We start from the raw sequence: 15,865 nt of genomic DNA, 5'->3' as shown, positions 1-15,865 counted from the left end.
TTCCTGATTGCTTATTTGTACCCTATGACAATATTAAATGTTGTACCTTATACATTCTTGACAAATGTATCTTTTATTTTGTGTATACTGAGAGCATATGCACCAAAGACAAATTCCTTGTGTGTCCAACCACACTTGGCCAATAAAAAATTCTATTCTATTTTGCTAAGCTTGATTTTTGACTAACCATGCCCCCCCCTTTTGTTTAATCACATCCGATTGTCAGAGACAATTCTAGATAAGTCCCTGCAGTTTTCTTGGCAAGGTTTTTCAGACATTTCTTTCACCTCCTCCAGAAGGCTGAGAGGTTAAGATCACACAGCTATCTTGTGCCTAAGGGAGGACTAGAACTCAAGATTCCCCAGTTTCTAGCCTACACCAAACTGGCTTCCATACTATGGTTAGGATTCCATAAATTATATAAAATAAATGCCCAAGGGTAGAAGAAACGATGCAAGGAAATTAATAAAGGAGAGAATCAGCCTAGAAATAAGGAGAAATTTCTTGACAGTTAAACGGATTCATCAATGGAATAGCTTGCCTTCAGACGTCGTAGATCCTCCATCACTTTTTAAGAAGATACTGGACAACCATTTGTCTGAAATAGTATAGTGTCCCCAGCTTGAACAGGGATCCTATACTATTATACCCTTCCAACTCTTGTTATTATCTTATTCTGTTACATTAAATTCAAACTAAATGATGAGTGGATAAGTATTCATAGAACTCATGATGCTTTTTGTTGTGATGCCAGATTTTGTGATGCCAGATTCTCCTTTCCCGGTTTTGATTTTATAATCTTTTCAATTCTGCTGTTTCTGTGTACCAAGTAGAATACCCTGCCCGGCTAATGAAGAATATTGGAATATGAAGCAAAACACAAACATGGATTTTTTTTTTACCAGCTATTTTTCTCCTAACTTCTAGAATAAGCAGAAACTTGTTTCTTCACTATCCTAAAATTTACTATATTACATTCTGCTAAAATATAAACACACTGTATCTGTCCAAGAAACTAAACAATAAGCCATGGTTTATAAAATACATAGCCCAAGTATGATCAAGTGCTCTGGTGCAGCAACTGACAGTTACGTAGATTAAATTTGCAGGAGGGAGAGAATATACACCAACCCAAGTTCTTATATCCTAGCTAGCTTTTAACAAAGCAAGCAATATAGCTTTTTAAGACAAAACTGAGCATATTTATTGATATACAACCTTCCCAAATTACTTTTAAATACATTTTTAAAAAAGTCAGATCAATTATTTAATAAGGTAGAATCAATTAACTTTGGGGCATGCAAAGATTGTCTTAGATTTTCTTTGGAGATGCTTAATCAGAGAAAACTTTGCCAAATTTTTTGGAAATAAAGCCAGCTGAACTACATAATTATTGGCTGTTGGATTTAAGGGCACCTCTCGACCTTGTCTTGATGGGCGTTCTAGCCCTGCCTCCTTTTTAGTACATCTACTTTGAGAGTTTATACAATATCTTATGCCAATATTTGTTTTGTGGTACCTATTTAATTCCTATTTGGTCCAATTGCCTTACTTCCATTCAAAGTACTGTTCTAAACAGGTTTTCCAGCATTTTCACTGGCTACAGTAGCATTCGTTTCTCTGCATTTACTGTTCATTTTGAAACATTTTATTAAATTATAGAAAAATACTAAAATGCAAAAGCAGATAGTAAGACACAGTTGAGAGGAAAGGGGGAAAGAAAAATGAGGAGAGGAAGAAGGGGAACAAAGTGTTGACCTCTGATTCTCTGTTGCAGTAGAAGAAAGCATTAACATGGAAATTCAACTTTTTACTTTTCCATAATAATCTAAACTAGTCTTTTTATAACAACAAATCACTCTAATCAGTAAAAACCAAAATTAAAGTTTAATTTTTTTTCAACCTCAAGCACAAAGTTCAGAAGCGGTCTCCATATAGCAACAAAAGTACTTATATTCTTTTCTTTGATCATAACAGTCAGTTTAGCCATCTCTGCCAACTCCATCAACGTCCGTAGCCATTCATCCATGGTGGGAATTGAAATGTTCTTCCATTTTCGTGCATACAATAGCCTTGCTGCCATCAACATATATAAATCAAAGTTCCAATTTTTTTAGCCTTTTTCCATTAAACCCAAAGGTCTCTGGTTTCATCTTTATCTTTAAGAATTTCTGTATTAAAATATGAATCTTACTCCAAAATGTATTTGTTTATCACGTCTGTATTTACTGTTAATTTCCAGGGTTACATAAGTTATTTCTCATTTGGATTGTTATGATGCTGGGTATACAAGCAGGTGATAGACTACCAATAGACTGTACGTACGTGCACGTTGTGCCTTTTGAGACCAATGTTAACTCTTGGTAACTGCACAGACAAGTTCTTGCAGTTTCCTTGGCCAGGATTTTCAGACCTGGTTTGTCATTGCCTCCTCCTTAGGGCTGAGAGAAAGTAGCCACCCAGTTGGCTTTACGCCTAAGGCAAGACTAGAACTCACCGTCTCCCAGTTCCTAGCTTGATTCTTAAAGAACTATTCAAATACTTAAGAACCTTCATTATTTTATTGGTCAAAGGGAGCAATCACCATATTCCCCTCCCGCCAGGGGTGGCTTACTCCTACCGCTTCAGGTGTTTTGCATGCATGTGCACACGTCCCAACGTGTTTTTGCTTCTGCACATGCATAGAAGCGAAGTCGCTGAAATCTCATGCATGCATCCCCTCATGAGATTTTGCTTCCTGTGCATGCGCAGAAACAAAAACACACCGGGACACACCGCACACAAGACACCTGAAGCTTTGTGCGCAGCTCAAATTTTGCTACCTGGGCGGCATCCTTTACCGTTCCAGTAGGAACCCACTACTGTCACCACTCCCCATAACACTTTTTCACGAAAGAACCCAAGATACTATATTTTATTTTGTTTATTTATTTATTGGATTTATATAGGGGGTGGGAGAGCCAATAAAATCAATGGAGTCAACTAAAATCACAGGATAGTCAAGTAATAACAAAAGCAGGTGAGGGCGGAGGAAACGTGCACATTGGGTCTGCTGTACTGTTTATGTTCACTTGCTTGCACTGTGCCCTAGTTCGATTCCCAGTGACTCCGGGGACGCCACATTTCGTTCATTTTCTTAGCAATGCTCCGACGTTTTTTCTCGGTCCATGGCTACGTTTTTTCGTAGACGTTTTTTCTCGGTCCATGGCTACGTTTTTTCGTAGACGTTTTTTCTCGGTCCATGGCTACTGTTCGGTTGCCGAACAGGCGCGGTGGGCTCCACTCTGCCATCTGCCGACTTTTAAGCCAGCGAGACCCCCCTGTGGCCATCACCACCGGCCGCGCCCCTCTCCCACCGCAGCTGCGTGAAAGTCGGGTCCAAAATACAGGGGCAGGCCGTTTGAGACCAACGTTTCTATCGGCAGCCACGACTGGCTGAGCCGGACGGAAAGGAAGTGGCGTCCCCCAGATAAAGAAGAGATTGGAATTCGCGGTCGTTTCCGGCTCTCCACTTCCAGTTGTCTGCACAGGAGAGGAAGCGCGCCCCGCCCAGCGAGTACCGAGAAGCAAAGCCACGCCCCCTCTTCTCTCCCCCCCCCCCCCGCTTCCTTTCCGAACGCTCGGAGGGGACGCGCCGAGAACGGAGCGCAGCCGGCCCCACCCCTGCTGAATAGCTTTAGGTTGCACCACCGGGGCTATCCCCCTGGGACGGGACGGCCGTGGCGGTCACGTGACGGCGTAAGACGCGGGCCGCGATTGGCTGGTGCCGGGGTGCCGCGTGAGAGAGCGCCGTCGCAGAGCTGCCTGTGGCGGAGACGGGGCTGCAGGCTCCGCTCTTCCTTCTCCGGCTTTCCGGGCTCGCCCCACCGAGGCGGCGGTAGCGGCGGCGAAGCGAGAATGAGACGGCGCTGATGTGGCCGTCGCTGCGTCCTCCTGCAGCCCCGCTCGGGCCCAGCCCAGGCGGCGCCGGCGGCGGTAGCGGCAGTAGTTCCGCGCCAGCATGGGCAACACCGTCACCTGCTGCGTGTCTCCCGGTGCCAGCCCGAAGCTCGGCCGGGCCCGCGGGTCTGCTTTGGGGGCGGGCGGCGGCGGGCGAGCAGGGGCCGGGCCTGCGGCGACGGGACTAGAGCGGAGGGGTGGTGCTTACCGGGAGATCGCCGAGGCAGACTCGGGAGACTCGGATCCCGGCGGCGGGGGCCCTCACCTGCAGCACATCAGCGACCGCGAGTTCCCGGATGGTGAGTAGTAACAGCAGTTCGGTGCGAGGACGTGCCGGCCTTTCTCTCGGCCAGTCCCTCACAAATGGAGAGTGAGTGAGCGAGGGAGCCTCCATTTAAAGAATGGCGTGAAGCTCTGGAGTTACTGGAGGAATATGGGGTTCGCTGTTTGTGTGTCTGTTTTCCAACCATTATGGGCTGCTAAGGTGGAATGGTGAATGGCTAGCGGAGTCCAGCACCTCCGTGTCGGTGCATGATTTCGCTACCTGCCCAGGTGCAGTAGCAGAATTGCACTGGAATCCGCCAGCACTGAGAGCCAGGGGGTGAGCACACCTTAGCAGCCCACTTCTGGGCCCACCTGGTTTCTATCATGCTGACCGATGAACATGGCCGGCTTCCTTCTCGTTGCCAGTGTCATTGCACCACAGTCATTACGGTGGAGAACGTGTCTTTGTGAAATGCAAAAGCTGCCCAAGCAGAATCATAAAAGTTGCCTCCGTTTACCAACCACCCCCACACACTCACACACACAAGTTTAGATATATTCTCTTATAACCACTGGGGCAGTGATAGCGAACTTTTTTCCCTCAGTTTCCGAAAGAGCATGTACGCGCGCTATCGCACTTGCGTGAGTTCACACACCATAATTCAATGCCTGGGGAGGGTGAAAACAGCTTCTCCCACCTCCAAGAGGCCCTCTGGAGGCTGGAAATGGCCAACTTCTGGTGGGCCTGGTAGGCTCGTGTTTTACCCTCCTCAGGCTCCAAAGGCGCCTGGAGCTGAGGTTTTTTTTTAAACCGCCCTCCCCCATCCTGAGTGGGTATGTGTTTAAAAACGCCCTCCCATAGCCTCTGTTCAAGGCAAAAATCAACTGGCCGGCACACATCACTGCACTGGGCAGTATCATAAGTTGAAACAATATTGCCAACTTTTGTTGAGGAGACTACAACATGCTCTAATGCAGAGGCCTTCAACCTTGGCAACTTTGAGACTTGCGGACTTCAACTTCCAGAAGTCTCCAGCCAGCTATGCTTTAGGCCAGTGATGGTGAAACTTTTTCCCCTCAGGTACCAAAAGAGTGTGTGCACATGCTATCGCACATGCCCACACCCATAATTCAATCCCTGGGGAGGGAGAAAACCGCATGCCTCATCCCCCCCCCCCCCCCGATGCCCTCTGGAGGCCGGAAAAGTCCTGTTTCCCACTTCTGGTGGGCCTAGTAGCTCTTGTTTCACCCACCCCAGGCTCCAAAGGCTTCCCTGGAGCCAGGGGAGGGTAAAAACACCCTCCCCCATCCCCCCAGAGGCTCTCTGGAAGCCAAAAATGCCCTCCCAGAGCCTCTGCAAACCAAATCAGCTGGCCAGCACACATATGCACATTGGAGCTGAGCTAGGGCAACAGCTTGTGTGCCAGCAGATATGGCTCTGCATGCCACCTGTGGCACCCATGCCATACGTTCACCATCACTGTTTTAGGCTATGCTGGATGGAGAATTCTGGGATTTGAAGTCCACAGTCTTAAAACTGCCAAGAACCCTTGCTCTAATGTACTTGCGGGGAGTAGACAAATCTGAGAGAATTTCCCCCCTAGCTCTTTCAGATTGCTAGTTGTTGGCTTTTTCCTAGTCATTTGAGCAGCAATTTCCTGAGTTGTTACAGGTTTGTGCTTGGAGTTCGTGCATTTTTTTCTTCCAGAATTACTTTTGTTTCTGCTGCTGGACAATTTCATATGCATGGTAATGTAGCATTTGTGAAATGATGTTTCTCCATAGTTTGAAATTTACGGTAGTTTAGAAAAAGATTCATTGATCTACTTAAATATCCTCCAAATTTGTTGCAGAAAATTAGGGAACTTTATGGAAAAGATTTATGGGGGGGGGGCGTTGCTTGTACATCTCTGTAGAATAAAAGATTCCATCTTCAAAGTTAGAACTTCAAACATATTTGAACATTTCACATTTCAAACATATTTGAACATTTCACATTTAAGGTGAAAAGGTGATTTCCAGTATGCAATTACGCTATACAGTATTAATAATTAATTTTATGATGTTCGTGCAAGTCTCAGAAATTCACTGGATTTGAATTTATATTTAGCTATACAGTAATAGGAATTTGTCTAAATCACTGGGTCAGCTCCATCCTGCTTGGTAAATTCATAATAAAATATTGCTTTAATAGTCATATTGTAAGCAAAATTGAATAGAAGAATATTAGATATAGAAACTTAACAGCACATAATCAAGATTGTGTATTTGACAGATTAAGAATGTCTGTAATATAAAACACAATTTTATCTAATTTTCAGTTGGCTTCTTCATTTCAGATTCTATCTCTGCATATTGGCTGTTTTATGAAATGCTATAAATTTTCTGGAAATAATGAAAAAAGCAAAGCAAGGCGGTTGGAACCTGATACTATTTTGATTGGATAATACAGTAGTGCCAAATTATAGCCAAGCCAATATTTGAGATACAACATTTAAGTCAGATTCTCATCCATCTCTTTTTCTTAACTCAAGATTTGATTGTTTTATTGTTAAATCAAGAGAACTTACTATACAAGAAAATATAATGGGGACAAGTTTGTATATACACACTAGTTTGTAACTATATATTGTTGTTCAATTTATAAATTTATTGTGGTTAGTTTATGTAGTTACTCTATGATCTATATCACAAAACCAGGAAATTGGATTAATTGAATACATTGGTTAATTTATGTCTTTTATATGCCTTACAATTATATCAGCCTTGTAATGAATTTTGAATTAGTTGAAACATGTTAGTATTGATAATTGATTTGGCAAAATCAATTATCTTGAGCGGGGCTGAAGGAGGTACACAGACTGTAATAAAGAAAATTAAGCTCTCAATTGATCAAGGTTTCCGCCCCTCCCCCCAAAAAAAATCCAAGCTTCAGGATTGAACTAATGTTTGCTTAATGTAAGCTATGCAGTTCAGAAATAGGAAAACATTTAATGGGTAGACATCACAATTAACATTTTTGGAAGAACAAGAATTCTAGTTAGTTGGGGAGTTAGAATATTTGTTTTTTTCTTATAGGCAAATAAGTTGGTGTAAATTCTTAGTGACCATATAGATTTTTATCCATGATGATCTGTACCTGTTCTGGTTGGTCCTCCTCCTCTCATTGATATCTGTACATAGTGAGTTTGATGGCTCAGTTTGATGAGTAAGAGGCAAAAAACTGGACAGCATTCTGGTGCACATGTGCACACCGGCACCCAAACTTCCAGGTTTCCTCTGCACACATGCATGATGCCAGCTGTTCGTAGGGTATGCCTCCATGACAGAAACTGGAAGTTCAGGTGCTCCCACGCATGCAAAGGCCAGCGAGGCTGCACAGTCCAGGCAGGAAGGTTTTGTGTGCCATTTCCAGCAAACAGGTCAGCAAGTGGGCATGCGAAAAGTTATCCACCACTGGACTAGTAGAATGATCTGTTTGTAAGAAAGATAGAACTGATATACTTTATTTGTGATGATCTGACTGCAGCCCTATCAGAAACATATGGTTAGCTTCCCTAGATCAGTGTTTCCCAACCTTGGCAACTTGAAGATACAGTATTTGGACTTCAACTCCAAGTTGAAGTCCAGATATCTTCAAGTTGCCAAAGTTGGGAAACACTGCCCTAGATAATGAATTATAATATCCTATCTCATTCCAGTTGTATGTCTCCATGTTATGGTGTTTTTATTATGGTTTTATCTTAATTTAATATTTTATTCCCTATATTGCATTCTTCAAATACAGCAGCATGGTGGCCTAATGATGAAGATGCTCATCTCCCTCTCAGAAGATTGAGAATTCAATCCTAGATAGCGACAGATGTTTCTCTCTCAGGATGCAAAGAAAAAAATATCTGTTGGAAGTCCATGTAGGTGTCAGGAAGGACCTCTGGTCTGTAAATGCTCAGTTCCATCCAGTTGTCCCAACTCTACCCTGAATAAAGTGATTACAGAGCTGTAGTAAGAGAGGGTTTTTTAATTGTATTATATTGTTCATTTAGTGTAAAAGCCATTTAGCATTTTTACAGTTTTTTAAAAATAAATCCTGTTTTTATGCTTGAAAATAATACATACTGAATACTCTACAACAGCACACTGGTACTCTCACATTTGCGAGCCAGTAGGGAAGATAAGTGAATTTCACTTCTGCACGGCACACATGTATGTACATTTGATTTCTAATTTCTGATTGACCTCATGCAGGCAGAACAGGTACAGAGGTGACTCTATGTCTGTAAAATGCCCAAGTCTGTTCTACAACTTTATTTTAACAAATTATGTCTAGATTCATTTTTCGGATTGCCAAGTTGTGCTGAATAGAATACCTCAGGTAGCTAAAGATTCCTATGAACAGAGAAAATAATTTGTTGATTAAGCAACATTTTTCATACATTTAGCAAAAAGAATTGTTATTTAATTTCAGTCAGTGTTGATTGAACATAAACTGCCAAAATCCTATGGGTTGATTTTAAGAACATTATAGGAACTCAAGTTATTAGAACATATTTGTTATTTGTTAGGTAAATTATATTGCTTAGTATTCTTGAATTATGAGTCATGAATTATTAAATTATTTACACTCTTCCTTGGTGACAAAATCACATTTTTAATGTACCATGATTTAATTGCTGTTGCTGCATTCTCACAATTGTCTCATTCTTAGAAAATTTTGATACAAAACAAACATGGATTTACTACTGGTGCTAAGACTTTTTCGTGTAGAAATAATGTGAAAAATATATTTCATCTAGGAGTGGAAAAAAGTACCCACCCAGAGAGTGGGAACATTTTCCAGGCTTTCTCCCAGGGACTATTGTAGATAACAATAGTGGGCCTTTCTAAAGCCTTTTCCTTTTCCTGAAGCTGTACCCTTTGCTATCACACACTGGGATGGAACCATGAAGCAATAGTTCACAGAAGCTGTTTTGCCACCTCTCATTTTTTTCCCAAGTGGTGAAGGTTGAAACCTCAGATTGTATCGTTTCACAGTGCTCTGATTCTGAACTAATGGTTTCCTGAGGAACTGCTTTTCCTTCCCTTTGTAAAGATGTAGAAAGCACATGTGTGTGAGCTCAAGAGTAGAGCTTTAGATTATTGGATACTTGGATATTTGTAGGCCAAAATTAACCCATATGTCAAAATTTAACTATTAACTTTTTTCACCATTTGTGCAAATCAGGAGTGTGGGACACTGCAAACATCATAAATATGAGCCAGTTGCCAAGGATCTGAGTTTTGATCTCATGACCATGGGGATGCTGCAAAGGTAGTAACACTGAAAAATGGTCATAGGTTATTTTTTTCAGAGTTGCATTAAATAAACTGTAGTAAATTGAGAACTATCTGGATTAAATTACCCCATCAACAAATGTGTTTGGTATGTTGCTTTGTACGGAATAATATATTTATTTGTTAAATTTATAGGCTGCCCATCTCTAAAAAGCAAATCTAGGCAGCTTCATATAAAAGAAATGTATTAGTGTCTGGAGGCTAGGCATGGATACTTGATATACTGTATCTTTCTATTGAAATGGGCTTCCTATCGATCTCATTTAATTAGAGTCAAATTTGTGGATTCCACGGTTTAGGTTTAAGAGGCGCAATTGTGGTCTTTCCTGCAGGAATAGTCACTGAAGGTAGTTTAATGCGCTCTCTCCTACCCATGGCTGATAGCCTATGGAGTGCTAGAAAATTTCTTTTCCCCTCCCTTTTTCCCCCCCAATGTGCATATGAAACGTAGAAAAATATTCCAGATATTCTCTCTAAAGTTATCACCAAGATACTCTCTCTAAAGTATCATCTAAAAGAATGGTGGAAGGTCTTAAGCATAAAACGTATCAGGAAATACTTAATGAACTCAATCTGTATAGTCTGGAGGACAGACGGAAAAGGGGGGACATGATCGAAACATTTAAATATGTTAAAGGGTTAAATAATGTTCAGGAAGGAAGTGTTTTTAATAGGAAAGTGAACACAAGAACAAGGGGACACAATCTGAAGTTAGTTGGGGGAAAGATCAAAAGCAACATGAGAAAATATTATTTTACTGAAAGAGTAGTAGATCCTTGGAACAAACTTCCAGCAGACATGGCTAGTAAATCCACAGTAACCGAATTTAAACATGTCTGGGATAAACATATATCCATCCTAAGATAAAATATAGGAAATAGTATAAGGGCAGACTAGATGGATCATGAGGTCTGCCATCAGTCTTCTATGTTTCTATCAGTATTCTTATATTATTGATCTCCATTTCTCATTTTCATGCACTTAGCTTTCAATACTTTTTGAACAGTTTCTGTCCCGTCCCCCCCCAACACACATATGCTTTTCCCCACTGTTTGGGGATGATTAAGGTAAAATGGGATTTAAATCCAACAAAATGGAAGGATCATAGATTGGAAATTGTGTATTTTGAAAAGATGCTTTCAATTTGGCTTAAATGAAATTGTGGAAATACTGTACCAACTGGGAAAGTACAGATAAAATTAGCAGGGCTTTTAACATGTTAAGGTTTATACACTGCAGCTGATGATGAGAAAATGAATTGTTTTGTAACATACTCTTCATGAGGCCCCTTTTGAAGATGATCAGAAAGACTGTTTTGTGTAGATTGGAGCTTGGTTGCATGTGCATTTTTAAACTCAATTTAAAATGTGCTTTAATGCAGAAGTGAGAAACCTCTGCCCTTCCCAAATTATCGAAATCCATCTCCAGTTAGCTTCCGTTCACTATGGGTTATATCAACCTACTTATATGTGAAGAGCTGTAACAAAAACCTTTTCATTCACCATTCAGTTAAGAGCCACTGGAGAGATTCCTTTCCATTATGGCCCATAGCACTTTTATAATGATTCATTGCAATAGAACTTATATTTAGCAGTGTGCACAGAATTGAAAATGTTTTAAGCTTAAGACAATGTCTCATTCAGAAAGTTCTACTGAAATATTTTGGGTTGATATATGTTACACTGCAACAAACCTTGAAATACCTGAATGATTTATGTCAGGGGTAGGCAAAGTTGGCTCTTCTATGACATGAGGACTTCAACTCCCAGAATTCCTGAGCTAGCATGATTGGCTCAGGAATTATGGGAGTTGAAGTCCACAAGTCATAGAAGAGCCAACTTTGCCTACCCCTGGTTTAGGTTGATTCCAGCTTGAAGCATTTTGAGTGCTCCATCCATGTAAAATGATGGGAACTGAGTATGAGAAATCTATTCCCTTAACTTTTCATCCCAGGGTCACACAATACATAGACAGGCTATCAGTCCATGTTGATTGCTACAGATCTGAGCAGACCTGTGTATTGGCTGCCCAAAATAGGAGTGGCTCCATCACCCTGGTTTAGTCTGGCTTACTTAAGTAGGATAGAATGCAGCAACTCATCTGATGGTATAACTGTTCTCCCTGGAAATGCACCAGGCATGTTGCCCTAACTAGGAGATTTACACGCTTGTGTATGCTGAGGGAGTTTTCATGCCAGAACAAGAGTCCTGACTTCTGTTGCTATTGGGCACTGAGCATTTCCCCTCTTTCTGGAGGGAGCCTAATCTCTTTCCTTCAGCTTGGACCATTTCTTACAGACAGGAAATCTCTGTAAAAGCAGGGGAGATTGTAGGGAGTTAGTCATTGTCAATTAGCTTCCCCTTACCATTGGCTTACTTAAGCCTATAAATATGGTGTGCTTATTTGTATCCATAGTTTTTGGTAGAGTTATGAAGTCAGACTGTCAAAAGTTTATTATTTATTTGTTTTATTAGATTTTTATTCTACCTTAATATTTTTATGAGTAAGTCAAAGTAGCGAACATATATAATAATAATAATAATAATAATAATAATAATAATAATAATAATAATAATAATAATTTATTAGATTTGTATGCCGCCCCTCTCCGAAGACTCGGATTCACAAGTTCTTAGATTCTCAAGAGTTCCTCCAGGAATTTTAAACTGGAGGGGGAGAGAAATCTATAGCTCTTAAGTGGCGCACTCTGCCCTTAATAGATGTATTGCAAAACAGAATAGCTCATACACAGAAACTACCTTGGCCGTGAATCTCCCTTTCATGCCCATGTACTTTGCCATGTTGCTTGCGCTTCAAACAGCTGCTTTAATAGAGGGTTCCACTGAATAGAAACATTCAAAGACATCTATCTGGTGTTAGGGTCAGTAGTACTGTTGCACCAACACATCTTTCCTGCTTAAGAGATAGAGGAAGGTTACAATTTGTCTATTGAAAGTGGCCATCAGAAGCAAACAAAAGAGTATCCACTTGCAGTGTTGTTGTTGTTGTTGTTGTTGTTGTTGTTGTTATTATTATTATTATTATTACAGTGAACCCTCGAGTTTCGCGTCCTCGAGCATCGCGAAAGGGCTATTTCGCGAGTTTTCAACCCGGAAGTAAACTCCACCATCTGCGCATGCGTGCCTTTTTTCTATGGCCACGCATGCGTAGATGGTGGAGTTCCCCAGCTGGGAAGCTGGGCGGCTTCCCTGGGTCTTCCCCCTCTTGCCCCGGTAAGACCCCAGCGGCAGCGCGAGCAACAGCGTGGGCAGGCGGGCGGCACGCGCAGGGACACCCCAGCTCCGCTCCCCAGCTGGGAAGCGGCCCCAGCAACAGCGTGGGCGGGCGGGCGATGCGCGCGCGCTTGGGGACACCCCAGCTCCGCTCCCCAGCTGGGAAGCGGCCCCAGCAATGCGCGCGCGCTTGGGGAAACCCCAGCTCCGCTCCCCAGCTGGGAAGCGGCAACAGCGTGGGCGGGCGGGCGGTGCGCGCGCGCTTGGGGACACCCCAGCTCCGCTCCCCAGCTGGGAAGCGGCCCCAGCAACGCGCGCGCGCTTGGGGAAACCCCAGCTCCGCTCCCCAGCTGGGAAGCGGCCCCAGCAACAGCGTGGGCGGGCGGGCGGCACGCGCGCGGGGAAACCCCAGGCGCGAGCAACGGGGTGGGCGGGCGAAGGGCGGGCGGCGGTGGAAGTAAAAACACCATCTGCGCATGCGCAGATGGTGTTTTTACTTCCGCACCGCTACTTCGCGAAAAATCGATCATCGCTTGGGGTCCTGGAACGGAACCCTCGCGATGATCGAGGGACCACTGTATTATTATATCAAAGCAGCCACTTGCTCAGTTGGGTCTGAGGCATTCGGACCATACTACCGCTTGCCCCTCCACCATCTCGTGGATGCTTGAGCCCTTAGTTGGCAGTAATGAGTTGCCTACTGCTGAAGTGTTTAGCAATCCCATAACTGGAATCATTTGGGATTCTTGCTCTGCTAATGTCTGCCTTGTAGTAATTGAGTGATGAACTCATGAGGTGTGGCTTGGATTTAGGAGGGATAGCTCTTCCTGAATGTTAATTGAAATCTCTGGATTGCTGTGAATCAACACAATCAGCTTTGCTTTGCCTTGCCTACCATGAAACCAACATTGCTGCTTACAGGAGCCGCAGGCCTATTACTAAAATGAAACCTCCTTTCAGTGGCTTCTCTTCCTCTGTCTTGCCCAACCATAATTGATTTAGAAAACCACTAAAAGTGGGATCATGGCAATGACGTTAAGTCTGATAGCATATTCATTTTGTGGTTTTTCATTAAGAATTTTCCTATTACTGTAGCTTTGATAGATTTAAAGGCTTTTTGAATTTTTGGAAACACCATTCATTTAAGTAAAAGGGATAGTGCACTTAACCCTTGACTGTTTTCTCTCAGAATGGAAAATTTAAAATGTCAGGCTATTGGAGACTCTCTGGAAAGTATAGTTTATTCTATTAGCTTATCCATGCTGTTTACTTTTAATTCTAATATCTATACTGTTTAGATCTATTGCTATGAATCCGAGTTACAGTTCAAATTCTCTGAGCATGTGAGATCAATGTATAAATACTAGGAGTCTGTTTATTAAGAAATACATCCTGAGGTCATCTAGAAACAGATTTAAAATGTAATGCTTCTTAAGCGAGATTTGAGATTTAAGTGATTTATTTTTCCAAAAAAGGAATAATTTCTGAATAGCTGCCTTACTTCATATTTATTTCAGATTTAGCATTGGAGTCAAACCCATCTGACCATCCTAGAGCAAGCACAATTTTCTTGAGCAAATCCCAAACAGATGGTAAGCTAATTTACGCTCCCTTAAAAAAGAGGATGGGAGGAGAGGGAGTGGGTGTTTAATTCCATTTCTGTCAGAGCACTGTTTGCTTCTACATTTTTGCTTGCTCTTCACTGCATTTCTCATAGCTATTTGTCTGAGACTGTTTCTTTTTAATCCTCTTAATTCATTCTCAGTACTCCTCATTCAGTAGAATAACTATTAACTAAGAAAGGCTGGGTGCCATATTTGAGAGTGGAAGATGGTTATCTTATGACCAGTGATTGAAGTGACTTTCTACCATTTGCAGTATTCCTAGCAGTATGATTCACTGCCTCTAGAAGACGTAACTTCTGTCAGCTTATTTCCTCCTAGTGGGAAATTTTTTTAGTCTAGCTCAGTGCTTCTCAAATAGTGGGGTGGGCCCCTCTAGGGGGGTGCAGAGCAATGCCAGGCGGAGACGTGTGACCCCGGACAACATGCTTTTTTTTTGCCACAGGGAGTAGGGTTTTTTTGCATTGAACAATAGCACAAAGCAGGAGATGTGAAGTGCAGATAACAAACCCTTAAGAGACACCATGGAAAATATTTAACAGGATGAAAAGAAAGGAGGAGAGAGACGGAGATAATGAGACAAACAGCTAAGATAAGGAAATACGATGAAGCATATGTAGCGCTTGGCTTCACTGTGACTATGGTGGGGGACGAGGAAAGACCGGATATTTACTGTGTCTAAAAATGTTGGCAGCGGACAGCATGTAGCCAAATAGATTAAGGCATTACACCCCAATCGCTTGCGTTTTTTTCAGCGAAAATATGAATATTGCAAACAATTGTCTGGGGCGGGGGAGTTGGGGGGGCAGGTGAAGTATTTACTTCTTCCTGGGTGGGCATAACAGAAAATAATTGAGAAGCACTGGTCTAGCTTGAATTATATGTCAAATTAACATTTTAACATTTACTGAGATAATTTTATATTAACATTCAGCTTCGATACTCATGTAACATCATGTTTCTACCTTTCTAAACCAGAATTCATAACTTTTACAACATTGAGTCTTTTTATAGAAAATTCCGTTTATTATTTATTTATTTATTTATTGGCTTTCTTTATACCTATATTACTATTGTAAAATAAATTGTTGAATCAGGAAATTCTCTAATTCACAGGATGAATTATTTCTATTTCCCCTGATCTAAGAAACAAGCAAAAAAAGGAGTTGCTTCTGTGGAACTAAGTGGTATTTATTCCATAAAATGTGTTTTTTTTATCTAGGTAAAATAGGTTTTAAAAAATCCAACAAGTTATCTCACTATGTTTTTATGATCCTAAATTATTTTCAGATAATCCCAAAATATTGTCAAAATTGAAAGTGTAGAAAGGGAAAACTTCAAACCGATGATAAATTTTAAAGTAGAATTTAAAAAACAATATATTGATGGACTAAACTTATTTCTCCTTTTTCAGTGAGGGAGAAGAGAAAGAGCAATCACATCAACCACGTAAGTACATACGGTAGCTGTGAATGG

The 15,865-nt window shown here is 41.7% G+C and overlaps 1 protein-coding gene across 2 annotated transcripts in view; it reads left to right on the top strand.

The window, feature by feature from the left end:
• Positions 1-3,467: 3,467 nt before the first annotated feature.
• The window catches only part of CCNYL1 (cyclin Y like 1), a 37,034-nt gene continuing 24,636 nt past the window's right edge, over positions 3,468-15,865 (top strand). Inside the window, exons 1-3 of one of the 2 annotated variants that reach the window (XM_070731966.1) lie at positions 3,468-4,238; positions 14,285-14,359; positions 15,804-15,838. In XM_070731966.1, the coding sequence (XP_070588067.1) occupies positions 4,001-4,238; positions 14,285-14,359; positions 15,804-15,838 (348 nt within the window). In that variant the 5' untranslated portion in view covers positions 3,468-4,000. The remainder of the gene's footprint in view (positions 4,239-14,284; positions 14,360-15,803; positions 15,839-15,865) is intronic. The other variant, XR_011557312.1, reaches the window with a different exon arrangement.

Source organism: Erythrolamprus reginae, chromosome 1 (genome assembly GCF_031021105.1).
Source record: "Erythrolamprus reginae isolate rEryReg1 chromosome 1, rEryReg1.hap1, whole genome shotgun sequence".
NCBI classification, from domain to species: domain Eukaryota; kingdom Metazoa; phylum Chordata; class Lepidosauria; order Squamata; family Dipsadidae; genus Erythrolamprus; species Erythrolamprus reginae.
Note: the sequence above shows the minus strand (reverse complement) of the source record. Positions and strands in the feature narration are given on the sequence as shown.